The sequence below is a fragment of the Apis mellifera genome, linkage group LG11 (assembly GCF_003254395.2).
Source record: "Apis mellifera strain DH4 linkage group LG11, Amel_HAv3.1, whole genome shotgun sequence".
NCBI lineage: Eukaryota > Metazoa > Arthropoda > Insecta > Hymenoptera > Apidae > Apis > Apis mellifera.
Genome location: NC_037648.1, coordinates 14,985,464 through 14,996,798, shown reverse-complemented (window position 1 = coordinate 14,996,798; position 11,335 = coordinate 14,985,464). Strand labels below are relative to the sequence as shown.

The window sequence follows — 11,335 nt, the reverse complement described above, 5'->3', positions numbered from 1 at the left end:
TCGAATTTTATGGCATTCTTTCCTATAGTTCTCATTACAATATTAAAATAACGGAAAAGATACAAATTTTTCTTAAATATATTATTTTTGAGAATTCAGAACATAAAATTAAATAAAGATAGAAAACTAATTAAAAATTTTCATTTTTGAAAATGTCAGATTGTAATCTAAATATTATTCTTGATATCAATAAATTAAATTTGGAATTAAAAAAGAAATTAGAAATAGTTTCAAAATGGAGAGGTATATTCTAATACAATCATTTTATATAATAAAAAGTTATTTTTAATATTCTATTATTTGTAGCTGAATGTGCTCAATTGCAACTAGAATTTTTAAAGTTATATACTCCAGAATGTCTTGAAATTCTTGAATCGCTCAAACAAATAACAGATACGAATATTAATTTAGATAAATCATAATTTATCATTTAAAATATTGTCATATAAATGTATCGTCGTATTAATTTTCAATAAACAATATAAAATGCAATTATGTTGAAATATATTTATTATATTCGAATATAGGATTGACACATAGAATGTATTCATGATTTATATAACATAAAGACAGACAATAGAGATATTTTTTATCAGATGCAATATAAATTTACATTGTAATAAAATTATATTTTTTTTGTTTAAATTTCATTAAATATCTCACTTTAATATCGATTATATTTTATGACGGAAAATATTCTATAATAGAAAAAAAATCATGTCATTATGTTGCAACATTTGGAAGAATTAAAATGTAAATGTAATATTTAAATAAAATAAAATAAGAAAAATGAATTTTTTTATTTTGCAAATACGAGAATATTGTTAGAAATTATCTATTATAATAGTCGTGTGTTATGCTTTTCGATATTTAATGACAGTTTTGATATATTTTATTACACATTAATTCTTTTTTTCTTTTTTTTTTTTTTTGCGAGGCATTCATTCATTCGAATTTTTTATTTTTTTTATGAGTTTAAAATATGATTTTTTGATCTCTATATTCATCAATAAAGTAATTTTTCTAATGATCATACTCATGACTTTATTCAAATTTTTCTTTTTTAAAAGAAACACAAATAAATAATTTTATGTTTAAAAAGTAGTAAAATTTCTGTCGAAAGTTATTGTCTTTTATCGTTTGTTGTTACATTTATTATCAAAATAAAAAACACCTCGCAAAGAGAACATTCTTTCAATTTAAAATTTAACCTTCTCTTTTTTCTTTTTCTTATTAAATGATATCGGAATATATAATTATACACACAAACACTATAATCATTTTTATCGTCGTGTTCTCGAATCGACTTGAAAATATTATTCGATTTCTTGTTCTTTTTTATCTGAAGTCAAAATATTCTTTCAACAACAATTAACATAACTTGTATCCTATTATTAAATAATATATTATTTTGAGTATCCTAATCTTATTATCTAGATCTTACTATACTATATTTTTAATTGCAAACAAAATGAACGAAATATTGAAAGTTGATAAAAAAAAATGAAGCTCGATTCGAGGTCACTGATCTGTTGGAGAACCAAACATATTTCTCAATAAAGCATTCTCGATGTATTATAGATGCTGTATCACTTAAACTTTATCATTCCGTTATTTATCAATCCGATTGTTGAGAGCTAATTGTGTCATAACCTGTATGCAATCGTCGTGCACTATAAGGATAATTAAGATAACGATGCCAATAACGATAATGATATCTTCGTAAACAAGAATTGTTTCCATTGAGACGACATTGATCGGAAATTGCTGTTGGTGTTTGTAATTGTGATAATACGAGAGCTGTACTGGCACAAGCTTCTCTGCTCTTTGGCCCTTCTCTTATTTCTTGAGCATCACAAATTTTTCCTGCTTCCATTGCATAGTTACCTAAACATTCCTCTTCTAGATCATTTTGTACCTAAAAATTATTGGTTTTTTATTACCTAAAGATATTGGTTTATCACATGCTACTAATATTTAAAATATTTTATCATTATTTGTAAATTAATCCACAAACTTTTCAAACAATTAGCGATAATTAAAGATATACAATTTATGATGTTTTTTTCCAGTTATGATAAAAGTATAGAGACTTGATATTTATATATAAGTACATGTATACTTACACAGGCCTTGCAGATTTGAAGCATAACGCAAGGAAGATAGAGTATTTGCAATTCATCCCCACCTAAAGTATCTACAACTCTGCATCGTTTTTCGATCATTTTTAGCTCGGGACAAGCTCTATTTTCTTCCATACCTTTCACAGAAATTTTAATACACACAGTTTGAAATTTTTTTAAGATTAAGAAATAGATACGTAAACGATGATATTTTTAATCGAATTTATACCTTCAGTTTCGATTAAATTGTTGATGCGTTTGTCTTTGGATTTAGGAATATTACTATTTTCTCGAAAGTTCGAGGATTGATTATTCTGTGCATAGATCGCCTTTTGAGCCTCTATTCTAGCCGCAACATTGTTTCTGAGATCGTTTAGAGCTTTTCTCATTTTCTCAAAAGAATACGCAGCAGCCATACGAGCCATTACCTTGTCTTTTACCTATTTTTTTTAATTTAAATAAAAACATTATAAAAATGATGAAACATTGTAATGTTAATTATTATGAACATTGATTAATTTCTTTGAATATATTACACCTTTTGCATATCTATATCATCCTCAGAATTTCCATATCTCATAGCTTCCTCGAGAATCAAATCTTTAATGTTTTTTTGTCTCGAATCCAATTGATGCAATTTATCTTTCCCTTCGTTACTTTCCTTTTCGTAATCTCGTTCATTCGGTCTCAGATTTTCCACCATATTCTGACAAATGCATAATTAATTCAACTATTAGTAGATTGTACTTATAAATAGAAAAAGATTTTTTTTAAAGACACTTAATCAACGCGTAAGATGTATGTATGTAAACACGACTCATTATCGAGAAAAATAAATAATTACATAATAATTACACTTACTCTGATTTATCATATTATAAAAAAAAAACACACTTAGAAGAAAAAACATTGAAAAAAAATGAGATAATTACTTCATAATATCGCTGTAACATCCATTCATCATCTTGAGTCTGAGTTCCTTGCCCAGCCATTAATGCAGCCTTTTTCCTTCTCTTATCAATACCAAAATATTGAGACCAATCGACGCTCTTCTTCCTGACCTCAATAGACTTCGATTTATTTAACTTTGTCGCATTCTCTTTTTGCCCTTTCGACGGCAACATCACTTTTGGCGCCTCTGAAGTATTCTCGTGTTTATGCTGATCCCCATGATCGTGCTCGTGATCGTGCTCGTGATCGTGCTCGTGATCGTGATCGTGATCGTGATCATGATCGAGATCGTGATTGTGCTCGTGATCGTGATTCTTGTAGTTATGCGTATGATTTTGATTATTCACAGATTGGGCGCCAAATAATGCTCCTAAGTCTTGAGCAACCTTGAAAAATAAATTTATTCTTATTATATATTAAAAAATAATTAATTTCTAGAAATCGATTAATCACCTTAGGATCGGTAATTTCTTTCTTGGCAGGCATAGCTTTCGGGCTTCTTTTAGCCACGAAATAACGTTTAGCCGTGTTCCTATACGTTCTCATAGATCGTTCTGCAGGATATCCACCATTCACGTTTCTTTGCTCGTCCATAGATAGATACAAGAGATTCGGATCTTGCTCCCGATCGTTGAATTCATTTTCCTCGGATATTCTACCTTGGCCTCGAATCGCCGATTCTTTATTTAACAATGCTCCCCAGGACATTGGACCTGAATTCCTACTACAAATCACAAATTTGGCATATTTCATTATTATTGTTGAAATAACGATATGTTTACGATAATTCATATTGAATTGAATTTTTTAAAAAAATTTTTTACAAAATATAAATTTTCTTTGTAAAAAAAATATTATTAACAGATCGCTAACTCGTATAATATCTTGTTGCCTCGATCGCCTCTATATCGATCATAAAGCATCTGACGAACGTCCACGTATCCTTCATCATCCAAGTCTCCAAGATTATAGGGAGATGATCCATCCTGCAACTCCTCGAGGAGCAATTTCGTCAGCTCTTTATTATCGACGTTTAATCGATCAGGGTTAAAGTCTCTCTTACGACTGGAGCTTCGTTCGCGTTCTCGGAACAGAGATGGGACTTGCTCCTCCTGAACATTGTGAAACGCATGGTGTATAAATATTTACCATCCTAGAGAAGAGGAAAAAACGAATACCTGTTGCGGAATGCTTTCCAAATAATCGATCAACGCTCTTTCGAGCAGTTTATTGTTCAATTGGAAACCGTTCCCTACCGTCTCTAATTGTCCAGTTTCTGGGGAAAAAAAAATTAAATTATAAAATAATTTCAAAATTATTACTCTTTTTAAAATTATCATATTACGTACCGCTAGGCAAGAATTCTATTTCCTCGTCCTCCTCTCCTATTTCCCTTTCTCCTTGGTATTCCCTATCGAGCTTTCTCTCCCCCTCTCCTCCGTGATATTTGAACGAACGAAGGTCATTGTAGTATTGAGGATTCGTATCCAGAGATCGTTGTTTCCTAATAACAGTATCTGGGCCGTTTCTCAACAACTCGTCTGCCATATGATGGACGGGCACGGGCACCATTGCTGTTACTGACCCCGTAATCAAAAAAATCACCAATATCCATTCTTGCGATAACATTTCCCCTTTAAAAATACAATAATTTCTATCTAAATTATATATATATATATGTGTGTGTAATTATATGTAAATGTATACACATATTTTTTTCATCTCTATAATTATCGAATTAATTAATACGATTACACGACATCGTACATTTTTATTATCTCGTTAATATAATATACGAGTAGAAGAATCTCGAGAGAATATATTTGACGATGAAGAAAATTAATATCGAGATTAAGGGCATTGGCAAGAATAATCAAGACGAGAAAACAGATTAGAGTTTCATTTAATCAGCTTTAAATCGATTCCTTGAAAAAGGTCAGCGAAATCCGTTAACTGAAGACGTAGTAGCGAAAGCTGATGATGCAACAGGGATCGTTCTATCCGATCGATCATAGCTGCGAGGAATCGAGATATTCGATAATTATCGCGTCCTCTCCGATAATTCACATTACTATGCGATATACGTATAAAATATACGATAGGTCGAGAAATAACTCGACCCGAAAATTTATATATTGTAACGAAGAATATACGTGATTTGTGGATATACGTATTCATGGATAAAACGATATATATCGTCATTGAAGTTATTTTCCGTTATTATTGTGAACAAATTTTTCATTCTTCTAATAACATAATTTCAAGGATGACAATGATGTTCGAAAAATGGAAAGATTAAAATTTTAATTTTAACGAAAGCCTGTTTTTCTTTGTTGTATGTTCGTCGCCATTAGATCGATAAACTTTCCACGCATATAATTAATTTTAGTCGCGAAAATTTGATTAATATCTCTCTAATAGTTTTACGCATTTCTTAATTTTTGCGTATTTACGCATTTCAATATTTTATTGTTGTTACGCTAATAATAATTTAATTTATGTAAAATTTAAAAAAAAAAAACAGAATAATAAATTAAACATTGTGCATCGATTATGATTGAAAAATAAAAATACATAAATACACATTTGAATATACTTGAAACGAGATAATGTTGAATATTTAAAAATTGATAATTTCTTATCGAAAATTTGTCCCGTCCGTTTCATTTATCACTGTTTTAAAAATAAAATAGTGATTTAAAAAATGAATTTTATTCAATAATGATAATTTTTTTCTTTCCATTCTTTTTCCACGGTATAGATATTCATTCATCTTCAATGCAAAAACTTCTCGTCACGGTCAATGGTTATCTGCTGATCATTTATATACGTCACGGCTGTACATAACAGATGGTGAGAGTTGTCGATATTAATTTCTCACGAGAGAACGCAAAAGCGATATATAAATTATCGCGTTTTTATTATTAAAAAGAAAAAAAGAGAGAATACGAGAAACAATTCATTAAATTAATTAACGAGTCAATTAAAAAAAAAAAAAAAAAATTGAAAAACTCACCCATCTAATTTTTTTTACTTTACTTAATTAAATTGCTCAATTGTTAAATAACTGAAGTCGAGAAATTGAAGAGGAGAGCAATTTGTCTTTGCCTGTCAAGCTAATTAATTTAAAAAAGAACTAAGATTAAAAGAAAAAAAAAAAAAGGAAGGATATCGCGGCGTTTCTTCCTTTTTCTTTCAATGACTTACTTGCTTCCTTAATTATTCACATTCGAACACGGGCCAATCTTGTATCCTATTTATTTTACGTTATTTCAACCTTCGTCCACAGCTTTCCCACCACGTTGACGTGATTCCTCCACGGGTTGCATGGATATCTGCCGATCTCTTCCTTTCATGATGATTACGACGATGACGCGGCCTTTTATACAAGGGTGGCCGGGATCGATAGAAACGCGCATGGAATTAGCATGGAGCAGCAACAAGTAAAGGCGTGTGGGGTGTGACTGAGGGAGGGAGGGGGGAGAGCACGGCGAGGTGGAAAATTGTAGGCGCGCGTGCCTTGTCAACTCGATCGGTGTTTCGTTAAACAGCCATCCCCCAAAACTTGTTTCCATCTCGATGCCCGTCCGTATGTGACTTAAGGATTCGTCACTAACCTCTTTGTTGATATTTCGTTCCAGGCTTCTCCCTTCCTCCCTTCGGGGGAAGGAAGAATGATAGGTCCAAGAATTCTTGGATTGCTCGGAGGACAACTCATCCGGGAATTTAATTCAATTTCCAGATTCTTGCGATGGTTGAAAATCCATGGTTGAAGCTCGAAAAAAAAGAACAAAAAAAAAAAATTACGAAAATTAAATTACGAATATTGGAATATTTATTGGAATTCAGACGAGAATTCCCTGATCCTTTTATTTGTTCGAAAAATGAAAAAAAAAAAGAAGGAAAGTAGAACGGATAGAATATTTTAAATTATAATTGCCTTTTACTTATTTTTTCACTATTTTTTGGAACTTTTTTTAAATTTCTTTCTTTTTTCTTATTCCTCCATTATACAGGATTGTAGTTGAAGAAAATTGAAACATCTTCGAGAAAATGTTGTCGCTACTTTATTCGAGTTAATTACGAATAAAATTTATCGATTGAGAGTTAAATATACCACGAAGTGTAAAATTTAAAATTTTTAATTTTTCGCGTTATTGTTTCGAGCAATCATCAAATTGACGTTGTTAATTTTCATGAGAGAGAGAGAGAGAGAGAGAGAGAGAGAGAGAGAGAGAGAGAGAGAGAGAGAGAGAAATTGAGAGAAAAGACACAGCGGGGAGAAAATAAGAAGAAATAAGAATTATACACGATTATGACTAGAACAATAATATTATCCACGATATACAACGATAAGCGATTGGTTATCAATGATAAGATTTATCAAACGTTGGAACGAGCAGTGCTCGCGATAGAATTATCCACGGATGGCTATAAGACGAAAAAACGAGTTATTCCATCATCGACTCGATTAAAATTAAGGAGGAAGAAAAATTTCCTCGAATATATTATATTTCTTCTCCACGCGAAAAGACATTTCAACTCTGATAATAATTACAATCACCGATCGATCTTGTATATATAATCCCTCTCGAATATTAAAATTGATTAAAGTTAATTCGATAAGGTTTTGTTGATTACAAAAAAAAAATATTTTTGAGAAGCACGATGAATTCTCGTCACTATCTCGCGAGGCGAAATGAAAGGGAATGAGCTTAATTCCTTCACATCCAAGGCATTAACTGGTAACTTATTTCGATATGTAACTATATTCGATTGATTATTATTATTGATTGTCATTGTAATAAAAAAAACGATAATAAATAATAATTGTATTTAATTACACTAAGGTACACCTAACAAAGAAGAAGAGGATTTCGAGTATATAGAAATGCAAGAAAACACATTGTCCCCGTCACCCTCAGTTCTCTCGAAGACTATCGCGATCACTGTGCAGCCACAAGGTAGGCTGATGTTAACGTGGAACGCATTCGATAAAGTAAGAAACGAACAAAGCAAAACTGTGATATACAAAGCATATCCAAATATACAAAGCAAATCCAATGTGATATATTTTAAAGTTCGCCAAATTTTGCGAAAAAAATGAAATAATTAATTATCACGCGAATTATAGAATATAAAATGTCAAATGTCTTTTATCTAAGCTAAAAAAAAAAAAAAAAAAAAAAAAATTACAATTTCTTCAACTATAGTTAAATTAAATCTGATTTTTGATATCTGGAAAGCATAAAGATCAACCATCTTAGAGATAAATATAACTTGGAATAATATCCAATTCTATTTTGATTTAGGACAAATTGAAGAGTTAAGAAGACCGATACCTGTGAACACATTGGATTGGATATCGACTCCGAGATCTCAACTGACGGTACTCTCGGGAAGTCATTTCTTGGCCAATGTGGAGCAACTGGAAGTACAACAGATTGTTGATTTAAACACATGTTCGTAATTTACTTAACTTAAACAGGAGAACAAGTTACGAAACAGTAATAATTTTGAGTTAAATTGAAAAAAAAAATATATATATATATATATTTTATATTTTATATTTTATATTTTATATTTTATATATATATATATTTTTTATATTTTATATATATATATATATTTTACATTTTATATATATATATATATATATATATATATATATATATATTTTATATTTTATATATATATATATATATATTTTATATTTAGTTTATTAAAAATCTGTTTTCTATATTAAATTGAATATATGTACAGGATGTTCCAAGAAACATCTGTTAATTAAGAGATTCCCGAGATAATTTCAAACAATATTTTCCTTTGGAAAAAATTTTCATTCAAACGACCTTATTAAATTAATCATTAACAAAAAAGTCACTGGCCAATCATAATTCACTGTTAAATATTATATTTATTCATTATATAATTTAATATACATAATATAATATAATTCTTTATATAATTTTTTACCGTTAAAAAAGTATTTGATGTATTCAACGCGCTTTCTTCGATGTATGTTGCTTGAAATTTTTTCGTGCTCGACCGTCGGCACTGTCAACAGCTCGACAGCGAAACGTTACTGTCGATTAAGTTACGTAATTGGCCAATCATGGCTTTTTATTACTCGGCAACAAAGCCGTTGAACGAATGTTCGCTCGCAAAGGAAAATTATTACTTAAAATCATCTCACTTTTGGGACAACAGTACAGTACAGTAACAAAGAAAAAGTGACAAATCGAAGGATGATAATTTGTATTTATTCATTTCACTTTTATTGCCAGTACTTGGTAAATCGGAAAAAAGATTCCAATATAGGGTGAAAATACCGAAAGCTGAAACGTTATTTTTGGCAATGGAAGAAAAAACTGAGAGCAGATCGAGTGGATGGAATTGTTCCAACTTGATACACGATCATCTTGTGTTAAATGTTGTGGACCGATCCGGCGAAACTACATTCGTTATGAATATGGATACCAACCTGACGTATATTTTCAATAAACTACACGTGAGTTAAATTTAAATGTAAATGAGATGGCTCGACTTTGAGACTTTGAGTCAAGAAAGAAAAATGAAAATTTCGTTACAGAGGATGACGGTGAAAAGCAGAAATTTAATTGGCACGGTGGAAGAAAATTTTAACATGATAGGTTCGAGTTTCACGGTATACGATGCGATACGGAACAAGCTTTGTAACATATATGGTCCAAATGTGTGCAGTTGCTGTATGTATCAGGAAGCGCAGTTTCAGGTCCGATTTAATCTTAATTCGCATTTATTGTACATTTATTTAATTTATTATTTATGATAAAGAGGAATGGAATATGTATTGATTCTACCGGGTGTTCCCACAAATCGATAATTAAGATTTAATTAATTGACAATACTTGAGATAAAATAATTTTTCTCTTTACGAAAATATTATCATTATGATCTGCGAATTCTGCAATTGTATTTTTCGTTAATAAAACTGGAACGAAAATTTTTTGCGAAGAAAAAAATTTGCAGATATTTCAAGAATCATCAATTAAGCTTTATCACAATCGACACTCTAAAAATGACAAAATTAATGAAGAGAAAAAGATCAAAGACGAGTCTATATTTACATATCGTTTATATATTATAATGTATTGTTTTTAGGTCATTTCGATTGATGGCACTCATCAAATGGCATCTCTTATGCATCAGTGGGACAATAATCTTCATGATTATGTATTATTAATTACATTTCCTACGGAAATGAGCACAAAACTTAAAAGTTTACTTCTCGCTGCAGCATTTCTTTTGGTATATTTTTTTTAATAAGGAAACTTATATTTTATTATATTTATTATATTTTATTTATTATATTTATTTTATTTTATTATATTTATATGATACGTGATATTATAATAGTTAAATTTAATTTATTTATTATATTTTTTATTTTATACTATTTTTTAATTTTTGATTTAAAATATTATATATAATTATATATAATTTAAAATATCTTTCCCCATACACAGATTTTTATAAAATTTCATTTTGTATTATTAGTTATATTTTGTATGTTTTAGGAATATATGTATTTTAAACAAGTAAAAAGATCATCTCGAAGTTAATCATCAAACAATTATGATATCGATCTTAAATAATTTTACTCTGTTCCGAAAAAATTGAAATGATTATAAATAATATATTTTATAATTAAAATGATCCGTTTTTTCATAATGAATGTAATTTTTATAACAAAAACAGTAATAGTTTTATAACAGCGGAAGAATTCTTATAATTTAAAAAATAAACCTTTATGTAATTTCTTCACTTTATTATTTATTAGATATAAATTTTTGAATATAAAAGAGCTCAGATATTAGATGTTATTTTTTTTTTTAAAGATTAAATAAAAGAAATGAAAAATCTGAATTCAGTCAAATCTGTTATCTATACAAATAATAAAAATAAAAAATTATGAAAGACTTATGTACAATACAATCAGTACATATATGCAGATCATTTTTAAAATATATAATACTTTGTATTAATTCCAAAACATTATAAATTTATAATTCAGTATGATTACATCAATATTTAATTACTTTATATAATCAGTATTTTTTTGTTTGTATTATTTTTTTTTCTTTATTGTTTATGTTTTCCTTATTTTTTATACAATGAATTTTACAAAATTCGAAAATAAAATATTTTTTGTACTAATATTATATAACCATGTATAAAATTTTTCATGAAAAATTATTAATAAAATCGATTTAAAAAAT

At 28.9% G+C, this 11,335-nt stretch overlaps 3 protein-coding genes across 6 annotated transcripts; 2 read left to right on the top strand and 1 right to left on the bottom strand.

The window, feature by feature from the left end:
• The first annotated feature begins 152 nt into the window (after positions 1–152).
• LOC102653856 lies at positions 153–583 on the top strand. The gene is made up of 2 exons (XM_016914690.1): positions 153–243; positions 307–583. The coding sequence occupies exons 1-2, from the start codon at positions 153–155 to the stop codon at positions 420–422; spliced, it is 207 nt and encodes a 68-aa protein (XP_016770179.1). The 3' UTR covers positions 423–583.
• Positions 584–1,059: 476 nt separating this feature from the next.
• Positions 1,060–9,360, bottom strand: LOC409634. 3 transcript variants are annotated; one of them, XM_006566672.3, is made up of 12 exons: positions 9,051–9,360; positions 8,417–8,502; positions 6,282–6,849; positions 4,424–4,708; positions 4,253–4,350; positions 3,948–4,186; positions 3,528–3,795; positions 3,056–3,460; positions 2,662–2,829; positions 2,353–2,563; positions 2,127–2,260; positions 1,060–1,918 (listed from the first exon to the last, which is right to left on the bottom strand). In XM_006566672.3, exons 4-12 carry the CDS (start codon positions 4,701–4,703, stop codon positions 1,619–1,621), a joined length of 2,103 nt encoding a protein of 700 aa, XP_006566735.2. In that variant the 5' UTR covers positions 4,704–4,708; positions 6,282–6,849; positions 8,417–8,502; positions 9,051–9,360; the 3' UTR covers positions 1,060–1,618. The 3 variants fall into 3 exon arrangements, with proteins under 3 accessions (XP_006566735.2, XP_006566733.2, XP_006566734.2); XM_006566670.3 differs by lacking the exon at positions 9,051–9,360 and having other exon boundaries at positions 3,528–3,798; XM_006566671.3 differs by lacking the exons at positions 6,282–6,849; positions 8,417–8,502; positions 9,051–9,360 and adding an exon at positions 4,842–5,051 and having other exon boundaries at positions 3,528–3,798.
• Positions 7,349–11,138, top strand: LOC409636. 2 transcript variants are annotated; one of them, XM_006566674.3, is made up of 7 exons: positions 7,349–7,819; positions 7,925–8,038; positions 8,387–8,536; positions 9,362–9,585; positions 9,667–9,828; positions 10,218–10,364; positions 10,634–11,138. In XM_006566674.3, the coding sequence occupies exons 1-7, from the start codon at positions 7,774–7,776 to the stop codon at positions 10,676–10,678; spliced, it is 888 nt and encodes a 295-aa protein (XP_006566737.2). In that variant the 5' UTR covers positions 7,349–7,773; the 3' UTR covers positions 10,679–11,138. The 2 variants fall into 2 exon arrangements, with proteins under 2 accessions (XP_006566737.2, XP_016770420.1); XM_016914931.2 differs by having other exon boundaries at positions 7,350–7,836.
• Positions 11,139–11,335: the final 197 nt, after the last annotated feature.